This window comes from Marmota flaviventris, chromosome 1, assembly GCF_047511675.1.
Source record: "Marmota flaviventris isolate mMarFla1 chromosome 1, mMarFla1.hap1, whole genome shotgun sequence".
Lineage (NCBI taxonomy): Eukaryota > Metazoa > Chordata > Mammalia > Rodentia > Sciuridae > Marmota > Marmota flaviventris.
In genome coordinates, this window is record NC_092498.1 from 88,173,042 (window position 1) to 88,188,506 (window position 15,465).

At 40.8% G+C, this 15,465-nt stretch overlaps 1 protein-coding gene across 1 annotated transcript in view; it reads left to right on the forward strand.

The window, feature by feature from the left end:
- Chn2 (chimerin 2) overlaps positions 1 to 15,465 on the forward strand; it is a 299,931-nt gene that overhangs the window by 157,966 nt on the left and 126,500 nt on the right. The window contains exon 3 of the mRNA XM_027939645.3: positions 1,878 to 1,933. Coding sequence (XP_027795446.1) covers positions 1,878 to 1,933 — 56 coding nt within the window. The remainder of the gene's footprint in view (positions 1 to 1,877; positions 1,934 to 15,465) is intronic.

Consider the following 15,465-nt stretch of genomic DNA (forward strand, 5'->3'; position numbering starts at 1 on the left):
TAGTGCCCACAGGTTGATGATCTCATGTGCAAAACAGTGCATCATTCCTGCACCCGGTCCCACTTCCCATAGAGTGGTCTACTTGGACCTGTGGGCTTGTTTTTTTTTTTTTTTTTTTTGAGACTGGGAAGAGCATGGCATCAGTGTCTGGCCAGAGCCTTTGTGCTGCATTTTATTTTATTTTTTTAATTAGTTACACATACAGTACAATGATCTTGACATATCATACATTTGAATCAGATAGGGGAGATAGGTGTTTAGAGGCCACCTTTTTATTTTTCTGTCATTTTGGTGACCTTCTCAAAAGGCTATGTTGAACTCTGCTTTCTTTTCAGATGTGGGTACAATTGTCCTTCTATGTCATGTGCACCATCATTAGTTTGGACAATCTACACTTAGAAATGGACACATTACAACATCCAAAAGAGTGTTAGCTTGTTTCTCTTCTGTGCTAAGGCTGGGTTGTCTGCACTTAATTAGGTAATAAAACAAAACAACCCCATGTTGAGCTGAAGGCATCAGGGAGCCATAATACAAATATAGTCTAGCATTTTTAAAAAAATTTTTTAGACATTGATGGACCTTTATTTTGTTCACTTTTTTATATGCAGTGCGAGAATCAAACCCTGTGCCTTACACATGCTAGGCAAGTTCTCTACCACTGAGCCACAAACCCAGCTCCCAGTCTAGAATTTTAAACCTATATTCATATGACTGTCTGCCCTTCAATTAAAAAAAATTTAGGCCTAACAATAAATCAGACATTTGTGCTTATCCCAGTTTCTACAAAGGCTTTCCATGATATAGTTTTTAACTTTTCAAGGATTCATTCTATAAAATTAATTCTTGCCTCTTCAAGTTTCTGAAGATAAGATCATCATGGTGGTTTTCAACCTCAGATTTCATGGAACTAGAATCAAGGGTACCAGCTTTGATAGGGTAGCTTTTCTCTCTAGGAGAAGTGATCAGGGTTGAGGATGTATCGCAGTGGTAGAGCACTTGTCTAGCATCTGCAAGGCCCTGAGCTCCAGCCTCAGCACCATAGAAATAGAAAGAGACAAGGAAGAATAGAAAACGAACTGATCAGCAGGAAAACCATTCATTGTATTCTGAAAAAAATCACAAATAATAGATAAGTTGTATTATATATAATTACTGGCTTTTCTCCATGCCCAAGCCTGAAAGTTTGTCATTGAAGCAGGTTAGAAGAGAGTTACTACTATTTAAGGTTTGAAAGGGCCCAGGGAAGAGGGGTGCTGGTAGAAGGGAGGTGGTCAGATGGCTCGGAATCCTTGGTGGTAGGCAGACACAAAGGTAGGGACAGGAGGATGACTTGGTGCCGCTTATTCACTCGGAACCAGTCGTCTTTGCACATAACTGTAACATTTCAGAAAATGGCACTCGTAATGCCGGTTCTTTCCCTGCAGTGTCAAGAGGCATTGGCATTTACATTCAGGAATCCTATTACATGATCTTACTACTCAAGTACTCACAAGTAGAATTTCATTTCTAAAATAGTCAAAAGAATTTTAGCTGTATCTAGCCTTCCAAGAAAGCCATAAAATGAACAATGCCAGTAACAATTATGAAATTAAATTGGCCTTATAAGAATAAAAAAAATCAATTTTGCCAGTTTACATTCACAGTGACTCATTTCCATATAAATGACCTGATTTTATCCAGTCTAAAAAATGTGTCTGTAACCTTTTATATATATATATATATATATATATATATATATATATATATATATATATATATATATATATATATATTTACAGTTCTGGAGAAGAACTAGGTAAAAATATTTGAAGGCATGTTGGTATGTTTTGTTGATTTCTAATCACAATTATCTTTCTTTTCCCTTTTTTTGGCAGTGTATCAGTTACAGCAAGAGGCTCCTCGTCCCAAGAGGATCATTTGTCCTCGGGAGGTCAGTGCACGGCTATTTCCAAAACACCTTGTTAAATATGATGAATTGTCAGCGCTGAGTTAGTACTGGAGGGATTTCAGGTTTCCTGGGAGTTGATTTCTATTAGTGTTTGTTAACATGTCACCAAATTTAACATCTTCACAATCTATATTTTGAAATCAGGCATTATTATAAAAGTACTTACAAACTCATTTAAATCAGAAGCCGTACATTTTTAACCATGGCAGAGGTAAATCAAGCATCCTTTGTAATTCCCTCAGAATGTATATTCTGTTTTATTATTATTATTATTACTGTAGTTTGGATTTCTTAGCACTTCTTAAATGTTGAAATGTTTCCAGCAGAGCACATACAAAGAATAAGAAATATTTGAGTTCTCTGGGCACTCATATTTAGCAAGTTTTATTATTTGTCATATTTAGTTGACATTTTTAAAATGATAAGGCCTTACATGAAAAGGGGCCATATTTTTAATCTTGGCGATTGCTTAAAAAATATATGGACTCTATTTATAAACAAGAGAATTAAAATAAATTAAAAAAAAAACTTTAAAAAAGATGTTAATATGCTGTTTCTAAGTGTTCATAATCAAAAAGGTAACAGTGTTAAGAAAATGCTCTGGACTCATCAACAGCCTAACTGGCTCACAGAAGTTTCCAAAGTTTTCCTTCACTAGTTAGTTTCCTAATCGCCTGAAGTACCAGGAGTGAGGCTGAAAGGCAGGACTGAGGCTCTATTTCCTATTTTTATCCTGATCAGTTTCTTCAATAGCCAAACTAATATCCTTCAAACCAAAGGCCCACGGGCCCTTGTTCAGTTTTATTATTCCTTTGATTAAGTATAAAGTTGCAGAGAGCCTTTAAAGTACCCTGTGTGCCCTGTCAGGGGGGAAGATTCCAGTTCAACACTCCTGAGACTCATCTGTGAACTTCAGTACTCTCCAGGTCTGGTTTTGAACCTGTTTCAAAGATCTGCATACATTCCTATCAATAACTTAAGAGCAGACATCACTCTTTAATATATTTTTCTACAAAAAAATTTTACTTCTTGTAGAAGAGCAATGAAATTCATCAGGTAAACTTGATTTTAGTGAAGAGTGGACTGGAGTTTCTCATCCCAGGAATTGTACTAGAGAGGAGAAAATATTGATGGTTATGAAAAAAATCCAGGATCAGTTCCAATGTATTTGGTAGTCTGACCTTGCCCTGTCACTAACTATATAGTCTACTGTCCTTTGAATATTTGATAATAGTCAAATACAGGGAAAATAAGATAAATATCAATCTTCATATGAAATGTGCTAAGTAAGTGTGCTTTCAGTGAGACTCATTGTGAATGAGTGAGTCCCTAAGCTCTCCTCCAGTACTGCTCTTAGTGTTTCTCCATCAGAAAAATTACAACCACGTGCCGGGATATAGAGAGTTTAGGTATCTGAGGGAAAGAATATTTGTAAAATTCAAACACAACTGAGAACTCTGTCTAAGGGCATGAACAAAAATTCCCTGGGGAAGGCTGGGCACCAATGCTTGAGACCCTGGGCTTGTCAACAGTCACCCATTGGTTCATATCATATGTTCTGGAAATGGATACAGAGATCTGGTTCATTTTAGCTTTGGTCTAGGTATTGGAAATACAGCTAAGAACTTGGCTTTCAGCATTTTTAGTGTCATAAGAAAAGAGAACAGAATTACAATGTAACTCAGCACATTTTTAAAGTCTTGCCTCATGTGGGTGCATGTGTGTGTGTGTGTATGTGAGAGAGAGAGAGGACTTTGTGGCCATGTCACTCTGCCTTTGAGTCAGGTGGAACATCAGCAGAGGAGACGGGCAAATTCAGATTATCTTCAGAGCCACTCTTCCTAGGCTTCAAGTTTTACAAGTTGTCAGTGACAGTTTTACCTCCAAATACATCTCGAGTGTGCCTGCTCTCCAGGTCCAGGAAGCCATATTCATTTCTTCCCTGAGTTGGTGCAGGTCGGCAACCTCCTGTGTGGTCTTCCAGCTTTGACTCTTGGCACCCTGACTTCAGCCAACACCCGCACACTCTCTCACACACTCACACACACACACACACTCACACGTTCATCAACAGAAGCCCAAGTCATCGCTGTTACACATAAATAACACCCCTCAGTTGTTCTTCATGACTCTTAGTAGAAAGGCAAACTTCCAGGCTGAGCCTCTGAGCCACACTGTGCCTGTTGCAGCAGTCACCTCGCTGAAGCGCTTCAGACATCCAGTGGCCCACAGGAGTTTCCCAAGCCCTCCTTTACCAATGAGTTTCCTAATCACCTGAGCACAGCCACCATGTCTCTACTGAGTGGCCGACACCATAATGCTGTCATTAAAGGATATGGTACACGCGTGGCCTGTCTTTCCTTCTCATCTGTCTTTTAAACAAATCTTTCCACCTTTCTCAATTCAACTCCTTCATCAGGGATACCTGATTGATGCGTGGTCCATAGGTAGCTGGCCTCTAGAAATTCCATGTCCCATTTCTGACACAAACCCTCTTGTAAAATGGGTACTCGTCAGCTTGACTTCTTTGGAGGCAGCGTGGGGCCCAGCCAGCCAGCCAGGTGTCAGTCAAGGAAGGGTCAAGTGAGCTAGAGGAACAGGTGCAGCTGGGATGAGCCCCAGCCGAAGCAGCCACATGCACTTTGTCCTCCAGCGGAATGTGAACTGCAGGTAATTCCTGTCCCAACTCCTGGGCCTCCCAGGGGTTGGCCTCTGGGGAGCAGAGGCACTATTTCCTGTTGGATGCTGGGAAACTGTTGCTCCTGCTGGCGACGGGGTTGAGTCAAAGTCTCTGCCTGTACACAGCTGGCTGCTCAGGGACGTGCCTAATGAAGACAGAAAGCCTCCCCATTAGAGCATGTGGCCAGAGAGAGTGAAGCTTTATTAACGCATTTACATAAAGCCTTGAAGGCTATTTTGTTTGAACAATGATGTGTATTTTTGATGTGTATTTTTCTAGTTCATCTGCCCTCTTAGCTATAGCTAGTTAAGAGTCCACGTCCTTTTATACACAGCTCTCTGCCCTCCTCCAGAGTCACCAGCCCATCTCCCGCTGCCACCTCTTCCCTGGTCCTGGCTGGGCTGTTGCAGTATCCCCCATCCTCTGTTGTCTCTGTGGTGACTTCCATGGTCTGTGGGTCTCTCTCAGGGGAGGATCCTCCAGTTCACAAGATAAACGAGTGCCCAGTGAAGCCCGCAGTTGCAGAGGAGGAAACAGTGTCATTCCAGGGTAAAGCTGCAGGCCAACCGCCTTGGTAACTGATTGTCAGCCTAGGTACCACCCTCCCCGGGGACTCCAGTGGGGAGCAAGGTGAGATGAGTGTACACACGGATTCCACAGGCAAACCCCAGGAGCCAGCAGGCCCAAGAGGGCAGGGAGCTCAGCTGCAGCGTCAACTTGGACTTGTCTTGACTTCTCGCTCCACCGCTTTCTAGCTATTTGTCTCAGAGCCAACCACTGACTCTCCCAGCTAGATGGAAGCTGAAGCCAAAGGTGAACACCTAGTTTTCTGGATCGCTGTAAATATTTCAAGTGTCTACTGTGGTTCTTGGCCCATAATAGAAACTTAATTAATGTACAAGATTCAGGGCAGATTCCGCAACCCCTGGAGAGCAGGCTCTGAGATAGTCACTGGGGACAGTGGGATCCATGGCAGTATTCCCTGAATGGAAGGACAAAATGGCAGTAAATTCACAATAGCCAAGCTATGGAACCAACCAGTGCATTCAGCAGATGAATGAATAAAGAAATGTGGTACATCTAGGCAATGGAATATCACTCGCCATAAAGAAGAATGAAATCATGCTATTTGCTGATAAATGGATGGAACTAGAGACTATTATGCTAAGTAAAATAAGCCAGTCCCCCCAAAAACAAAGGCTGAATATTCGCTCTGATAGCAGGCGCTAGCACACAATAAGGGGGGCAGGGAGGGAAGGTCGCAGGTTCGTTCCCCGTACGGGCCACCAAATGCCACAGTCTGGCTGGTCACAATTTTAGATAAAGGGGAATGAAGGGAAGAGAGGGGGAATGGGAATAGGAAAGACAGTGGAATGAATCGGACATGACTTTCCTACGCTCATATGTGAACACAAGACCAGCATAACTCCACATCCTATACAACCACAGAATGAGAAGTGTACTCCATGTATGAATGATATGTCAAAATACATTCTATTGTCATATATATATGAAAAGAACACAGACAATGGCAATGGAGAAAACTAAGCAAGATGCCTGGGCCAGGAATTAAGCCACCAAGAGGAAAGATCCTGAGGCTGAGGGACAGGAGGTACAGGCAGCTAGACAGTGGGCCTGGCATCAGCTAAGCCGGGCAGGGTCAGCCACTGGTATAGCAGTTTGCTGATTCCTTGAGGTTCTTCATTGTGCATCCACAATGATGCATATTAATTGAGCTGCTGCAGCACCTGGCACTTTGCAAGCACTTCCTGGATGCTCTTTGCCAAGAGATTCAAGACGTCTTCCAGGATGCAAAATTCTCACTTGCCCTTTCGGTCAATTATCCACCAGTCACTTCATAAGCATTTATTAATTACCAAATGTGTGCCTGGGTGGTCTGCCAGGAACTGTGCAGAAGAAAACTGACTCCCAAATTTGTTTCTCTAGCTAAGACCTCCCTGTGGGCTGCAGCCACCTCTGTGCATCTGTGTGCTTGACCTCTGCGGTAGATGCCTCACAGGCCATCATGGGCCTAGCCTTCAAAAGAAACCTGGCCACTCCATTCAGCGGCACCCAACCTCGGAAGCCTGGACTCCCCTCAGTCCTTTCTCTTCTCTAAGTGACAGTTTTACATCCACATTTATCTCACATGTACCCACTTGCCTCCAGCTCCATATCATCAGTTCTTGCCTGAACTGATTGGCACTTTCCCTGCAGCCAACATTATTCTCTCTCTCTCTCTCTCTCTCTCTCTCTCTCTCTCTCTCACACACACACACACACACACACACACACACACACACACCATTTATCAGGAGCCAAAATCATCTTTGTTATATATACATCAGACCCTTCAGTAGCTCCTCATTAATCTTAGAAGAAAGCAAAACTTCTTGCTAGGCCTACAAGCCATGTTGTGCCTTCTGCCTTCTGCCATACTCAGCAGTTTGTCTCATTCTTCTTAGATTGCAGTGCCTTTTAGCCCTACTAGCCTCTATTCCTGTTTATCACCCAAACCACAATGTTGCAACCATAGGGCCTTTGCACTGCCTCTTGCCTAGAATTCTTGTCTCAGGTTCTTTGCATTTTCAGGTTTCAGATTAAATGTCAGCCAATAATAAAGACACTTCCTAAACCCCATGAAAATAACTAGATGTCCAATTCATTCTACTGTTTTTCCTATTCCCATTTCCCCCTCCCTTCCCTTCATTCCCCTTTGTCTAATGTAATGAACTTCTCTATTCTTCCCTCCTTGCCCTCCTTATTGTGTGCTAGTTAACTCCCTAACTCTTAGATATTCTCTAAGAATATTTTGCTTATAGAACAACAATCCTTTCTTGTTAACAAGGGATATGTTCCAAAACATTCTGGATACCCAAAATGGTGAATAGAATTATGTTAGTATTTTATCTAAATATACATACCTGTGATAAAGTTTAGTTTGTGAATTAGGCATAGTAAGATGTTAACAATGGCAATCCATAGTAAAAATAGAACAACATTATGAACATACTATAATGCAAGTTATTCAGAACTGAAGGATTTTTTATTTCTGGAATTTTTCATTTAATATTTTCAAGCCATAGTTGACTGTGGGTGACAAAAACTGCAAAAAGAGTCACCACAGATAAGGGGACCACTTAATAAGCCCCCAATATATTTTCTTAACATATGTATTTAATGGTTCTGTGTGTAGTTCTCTCCAGAAGAATTCATGCTCCGGAGACTTCCACTGTCTTAATCATAGGTATATCTCTGGATGGAGCACGGCCAAACAATAGTGGGTGATCAGTAAATATAGAGCAAACTCAAAAGAAAAAAAAAAAGATAGAGATCGCTAACGTAAGGAATTTAGAATCCTCAAACTATTACTAATAGCAGATCAGGTTTACTCAATGCTGTTATTAGGGTAATGAGTTAGACTTTTGGCAGTTGTGAAGGTACTTACTTAAACACAGACTAATATTTTTTTCCTGGAATAGTCCACGTTTCTTTTTGGCCTTCCCAAAAGGCCAAAATGTTTAAGATTTACTTGCATGAATAATTTAAAGTTAAATTCCACTAGAATTACCTAAAGGATACACCAAATAAGCAGAAATTCTTTTGTGACTCTACATGATTTGGTGTCATTTGTCTTTTTCAAAATCGCTGTAGTGAATACGGTATTATAAAAAGCAATTCCCTCCCAAAAAAGAAAATAAAATTACATACTATTATTTCAAATTGTTCCCTGTCTCATGCAACTTCATTCCCTTCTCCCTTGCCGTAGAATAAACCCATTGGGAACTCTGTTTTTTGTTTTTTGTTGTTTTTTTTTATGGAGAAGTGGATGGTGGAACTAAAGTTTTCAGCATTTTTGATCAGAATCCTCTTTTTTCCTGATTGCCAGAGGTTAGACAGAGTCAGATGACAATGACAAGCTTCAATTGCAATTGCACCTCTCTACCACATTTTATCTTCCAGTGAATTGTATTCACTTTTTAAAATACCGCTTAGAATATCCCTTTCTTCTTTTTTGTGCATTTTTTCACCCTCGTTTTGGTACTCCTGAATATCTACCCATTCCATCCTTTTTACTTTTATTTGTAAAATTCTTCTTTGAAGCCTGCAGCAGCATTCCACTTCTTCATTATGCTCTTGGAAGTTCTTATTAATCACACCTAGACTTCAGTTTTGCAGCTGTAGGCGTTGATCTTGTCTCAGGCATGTCTGGGAGACGTGAACAAGCTGAATGATTTTCCAAACCATTCTCAATGTTTTAAATCAAGTTTTAAGGAAAAACTTACGGGGATTTTCTACTGTTCCACTGTTCTCCGCTTTCTTCTTTTATTCATTGAAAATTGATGTTTTAAAATAAAGTGCATTTGGTGGAACATGAAAACTACTGATTCAAGACGTCCAGGCAAGAGATATCTTAAATCCTTGAGATTGATTCTAGGAGCCACAAGCAAAATCAATCTCATTACCCTTTAATTGGCTTTATAGTAGTAATCAGAAGGCTGTTTCTTCCCTGGCAAGAAATATATCTATTCTTTTCATCCTAGGCCCTCTCCACTGGTCTCTTTTCCCCACTTAATATTGACACTACCAAGAATAAAGGGCTTTGCCGTCATTTTTTTCTCCCAGGCTTTCATCTCGATCACTAATGCACTCAGCTTTTTTTTCTTGATGTGGTTTTGTCCTGAGCAAGTCTTGCTTTGGTTTCAGACTCACTAAAGTATAGGTGAGAAAGCCTTATAGTAAAATTAATGTTAGAAAACATTTTTTGACAAAATAATTGAAAAAAAAGTGTTTTTTCCCCTAAAGATAAAACCAAATGTTAGGTGCTTTAATCTATAAAATATACTTCCTTCTTATTGACAAGTACTTTGATCTACCAACATTCATAGCTGACCCCCTCCCACTTCAAAAAAAAAATAATTCTCTCTTTTTGGAGTACTTCGAACTTCTAAGGTAATACCAAGTGTGCATCTGGAATCCATTTAGACATTTTGAAGGTGAACTCATAGGCAGTAGTAGGCAGGGCTCTGGGGGCCCAGCTGCTACCAGGTTCAGAAGCTCGGAGACAAGGGACACAGGAGCAGATCTGGAAAGACCCATCAAGGAACAGCCAGAGCCTAAGTTCAGATGAAAGTGGAATGAGAAAAATGAAGGGAAGATGAAATGGTATTTGATAATAGAAAAAGTTTCCTGAGAAGATTCTTTCATCTCACAGGAGATTTTTATGTCTTAAGGTCTAACTTAAATATGTGAATTCCATTATTTATAATTACTAGAGATGGAATTCTCTGAATTCCAGGCTTTAGAGAAACAAAGAATAATTGCTGGCATTGCTGGCATTGCAACACATGCTCTGTCATTCTTCCCTAACCTTGACAACTGTAACCTGTTCAATGGGGACAGGGTGGAGCTATCCAAATTGAGAAAGAATAGCCACAAGGAAGTCGGGGCCTTGGGAAGGCCAACCATGTGCTGCTTTTATGGTTTGGATGTCCCCTGCAAAACTTATGTTGAAATTTCATTGCCACCATATCATCATTGGGAAGTGGGACTTTGAAGAGGTGATGATTGGGTCTTGGGGCACTGCCTTTATGAGTGAGTTAATGTGTCATCAAGGGTATAGGATGGTTATCTGGTAAAAAGAATGAGTTGGGCCCAGTTTCCTCTCGTGGTCTTACACATGCTCATTTGCCCTTCTGCCACATTATGTCGCAGCATGAAGGCCCTCACCAGAGGCCAGCACCATGTTCTCGAACTTCCCAGCCTCCAAACCATAAGCCAAGTAAGTTTTGATTATTGATAAACAGTCTTTAGTGTTGTGTTATAGCAGCAGAAAATGGAGGAAGACACCATCCAAACAGAAAGCAGACATGACCCCTCCACAGCCGTTGCTTCTATAACAACCCCATAGTTTGTCTGGCCTAAGGCTCAGAGGTCAGGTGAGATTCTGGTATGGCCAGGGATCGGAGAAGAGGGGCAGGTGCATAGCACTGGTTGCACAGGTGGGGTTTTAAAAATGTGCTTCAGGATTTTGTTCACCTGGTTAAACTGTAACTAAAAAATAGTGCAGATAAAAGCAGGTTGCACTTTGCCCCAGATGAGTCATGTCTCCTAAGAGAACGTGGCCTATATGGCCTAGCTGACCAAATACTGAGAGCTTGAAAACCAGTTTCTAACCTCAGCTCTATTTTCCATCAAAAAATGTGGACAGTGCATTCTCAGAGAGTCCAGACCTGAAATTTGACTACACTAAAAGAGTGTTATTTGCTTGTCTGTCTGAATATTTACTTATTGTCAGTCTTTTCCTAGTAATAAGAGCTAATGTGTATGCAGTACTTACTGTGCTCCACGTTAACCGATTTACACGTCAGCCCCTGCAGCAATCCCACGGGGACTGTTCTCCCTCTCACTGCACACAGGAGGAAAGAGACGAGCAGCCTGAGAGAGGCAAAGGCCAGATATCAATCCAGATGGTCCACATCCAGGACACTGGCTTCTAACCCAGTGCTTCTCAAAGTGTGGTCCCAGGACCAGCTGCAAGACTATCACCTGGCCCACCCTGACCAGCTGGATCAGAAATGCTGGCCCCCAGGCCCCGAAACCTGTGCTTTAACAAGCTCTGCGGGGATCCTGCTGCTCATTCAAGTGCAGGGAGCATTGTTCCAGCAACTGTTCTCACTTCTCTCTGCTATTTCATATGCTTCCCTTTGTCCTAAGGATAGAAGAATCAAGATGATTTTTCCCTCCTAATACTGGTGGACCAGCACTGTGTGAGACTTTTCATGAATTTCAAAGTAGACTCCAGGTCATCCCATAGCCTTCTTTGTTTCTTCTAGATACACTTCCTCCTAGATGTTATTTTCTGCCCTTTAAAAACATTTTCCCTCTTTTCTGTATCTCACTTTCCCACACTCTCTTAGGCTGCAAACCAAATATGAATCCTTGTTTGGGTCTGGTCACTGCTTAATTTAGCCTGATCTGTTCCCTTTGCCCCCACCCACCTGTTTTCTGCTATTGTACCATCAATGTTATGTCTGTATTCCCTTCTAACAAAACTATGCAGACTTAGCTCTATTAAGATGATTCATACTCACGATCATTCATATTCAGTGTGTACTATAATGAATTCAGCTTTTTGGATGTTTTAAATAGTTAACTTATCCAATGACTATGCATGAATCATCCTTGCTAGATTTCCTCCTGCTTTGAGTGGATCATTGCATTTACAAAGATAATGATTTCATTATCTTTATGTCAGGAATACTTTGAATCACATTTCTTTTCTCCAAAGCACTAGGTCCTTTTTCTCAGCCAATCATCTGTGTGCTTAATCTCTCAGCCCAGGTGACAAATTTGCTAATAAAAGCCAGTCCAGAGCTGGTGCTCTTTCTGCCCTGCCTCCTGGCCTCAGTCTACCACTCCCCTGTCACCTCCAGGTGGACACTGACTGAGCCATTGGTAATCAATCACCTAATCACCTTCAGCTGTGTCCTTTAATAGATCACCCGCACTTGCCATCAGCTCTAAGTACAGCATCTCTCTCTGTCTTGTTGGACAGAATAGCAAGCTTTGCTTTAGCGATGGTATCTCTTTCTTCCTCCTTATTTACATGGCCAGTGTCATCTCCCTATCTCCTGTGGAAGGAAATTAAATAGCCTTGGCACAGCCCAACAAAGGCATGTTGGTTGCCAGCTAGCACCTTGTGTCCTTCTAGGTAATTACACATCAATTGTGTGATGAATTGTTCCTATATCTCCCTGGGTACTTCTACCACGTCTGTAATTACACTTCTCGGGGTGTCTCTTGGCTCTGTGGTAGTCCTCTGTTCCATGGCTTCTCAAAGATCACGCTTAACGCTGTCTCGTCAACACCTTTCAATTCAAGGATGCAGATCTGACTCTGTTGTGTTTCACTTTTCTCATTGTTTAAAAATAGAATTCAACCATTTTCTGCCCGAGTGAATGGTGATTTTTTTTTTGGTTGGCATTGCTATAAGACAGCTTAAAAAATAATAATTCTTTCCATATAGTACAGGAAATGAAGAGACATGCACACAAATATGTTTTGACCCACCAGTGAATTAAAAGACCTTGGAGGTATTGGCAAACTCTGTGTTGTGAGATAACTGTACAATGTTCTAAAACTGATTTTTGAGAATGGATTCTCAAATATGGATTCTTAGTTTGTCTACAGGAGAACATGGGCAAAATTCAGCCTGTTGACTTTGTAATAAAGTTTCACGGGGTCCCAGCAATCCTCATTTCTTTTCTATATTGTTTATGGCCATCTTCATGCTACCATGGCACACTTGAGCTCTTGAAAGAGAGACTTTGTGGCCCTTAAAGCCTAACCTATTACTACCTAGCCCTCTTGAGAAACAGTTTGCTGATCACTAATCTTGCACCACAAAAGTAACATTAAAGAATGAGTTACTACATGTAGAGTGCTAAGAAGGTGGCCAGCATTTATATATTGGTCTTTAATTTCCACCATCTCCCAAATGCTATATAATGTTACTGAAAAAAGAAAATGTCAGCTCTATAATTAAGGGAGAATTTTATTCCAAGCCTTTTTGTTGTTGTTGTTGTTGTTACTAGGGTTTGAACTCAGGGATGCTTAACCACTGAGCCACATCCCCAGCCCTATTTTGTATTTTATTTAGAGACAGAGTCTCTTGAGTTGCTAAGGGCCTTGCTTAGTTGCTGAGGCTGGCTTTAAACTCACGATCCTCCTATCTCAGCCTCCCAAGCCCCTGAGATTACAGACATGCTCATCACACCCAGCTTATTCCAAGCCTTTTAAAGAAGCAGCTTGGGCTTCATATTTAGCACAAATAAATTGGCGGAAGAGGCCAAGATGGTCACAAGAAGCATGTGTTCTTTCATGTGCTCTCTCATGGTCATCTGCTCCCTTGCCAAGAAATGGCAGCCTGCTACAAAAGGTGGCATAACCCCATTAGCAGGGAGTGGGGGTGTGTGTGGAATTGTTATTTGGGTAACTACGCCTGAACAGGTAATCTACATTCAATTTCTTTAATTTCAAAAATTAAGCGGGTGTTACCTTCATATTAGAAGTCTACATGTCATTGAATTCTAACTAATGATTGGCATGTTGAAGAATTTAGAGGGAAACATGCTATGTTGTGAACTTCAATACATTTCTAAAAATTTGGACTGATGGGTGATAAAGGGACAAAAAATACATATGCCATAAAACAGTATAGGTTTTAGGTGGTGTATATATGAGTGCTTGCTGAAAAGATCTTTCCATCTCTTCATATGTCCTATCAAATATCTAAAAATTTTCATACTAAAATATTAAGAAGAAAAAACAAAAAATTCTTCATGCAAGAAGAGCAAGGGCTACGTGTACTCTGACCCAAGAACAAAAATATTCTCTTGCATGCACAGCCCTAACCAGCAGGGGAGCTTCTGGGTTTCAGAGCTGCTGGAAATACCATACATCCTGCTCAGGAACCAGTAATGTGGAATAGAAATTTATCAGGAAACAGAAGGTTGGAAGCAAGAACAAACATGATTAAAGCATTTTCATTCTCTTATTATTATCATAGGAGGAATTATTTGGGGGGAGTGCCTGTTTCATAAATGCTAAATTAGGTACTTAATTAAAATACTAGAGGACAGGCTTTGGGGTTTTATGACTTCCTTATGATATATAGAAATGACTGGCGGACCTGAGATCAGGGGCTGGGTTTCAAACCTGAATCTGCTGCAGGCCCTGGTGAGCTATGAGAGCAAGTTTATTAGCCACCCTGAGCTGAAGCTCTTGCTTCTGTGATAAGGACACAAAACATGCAGCCCACCTTCCTGGGGGAAGAGTATATGCAAAGCATGTGAAGGCCGTGGAGAGCTCACAGGATCAGTATCATGCCCAAGAGGAGGAACCAATCTTGGGAGGGCATCTGAGAAAAAAAAAAAAAGCTTACTCTTTTAATACATAAAGCACAAATGTGCATACAGAACATGGAGAGATACACAATGGATCCGTCTCTAGTATTATAATTTCACTGCGGGAAGGTGATTGAAGAGGGAACCTCTCTAAAAAGGCTTCTGTGCCCCAAAGATGAACACTTCACTAGGCAAATCTTTCATTTCTACCATTCGCCAGGTTCTGCCCTCCTTTTTCTTTCTTTAGGTATATTAATTTTATCCAGTAGTTCAAACATAGTCATATGCTTACATTTTTAGGAAGGAAAAGATATAAAGTTTCTAGGAGAAGAAGAATGACAGGTATTCTTTGCCTTTTCCAAAGTGTGCATAGTACACTTACCCTGAATACCATGAAACCTTGAAGGAAAGAATTTGCTAACAGAAGAGAGGAATTAAATGACTGTGCTCTCCCAATCTTCCCCTCTAGAAATTGAGCAGCAGTGTTAGTCATCCCTTGATTTGATTCGATTCTATTGGGTACTTCAAGCTCTCTGAGTTTAAGAGGTATGTGGAGAATTTAAAGAGAGTTCTGAGGAGAATAATGAAGATGAATTAAGGATTTGAAAGTGGGGCCTATTAGAAAAGGTTAAAAGAACAAGGATTATTTAGTTTGAGGAAGAACAGGCAATCAGGTGGCATGGAGATGGCTTCTAATAATGGAATCTTTATTCTCTGGGAAATGGTCTCAGATTCTCACTTGCGCTGAAGACTCAGGAGAGGAAGGAGCATAATTTGAGGCAAAAAAAGTGTATGAGGTTAGATATTAGGGTAAAATTTCTGCCCATGATTAAATCATGGGTTTTGATTCCCCTTTACAGGATTTCTTATTTTAAAATAAGATACCTGTTTGTGGGAAATATCCGAAGCATAGGCAGGCCATCATG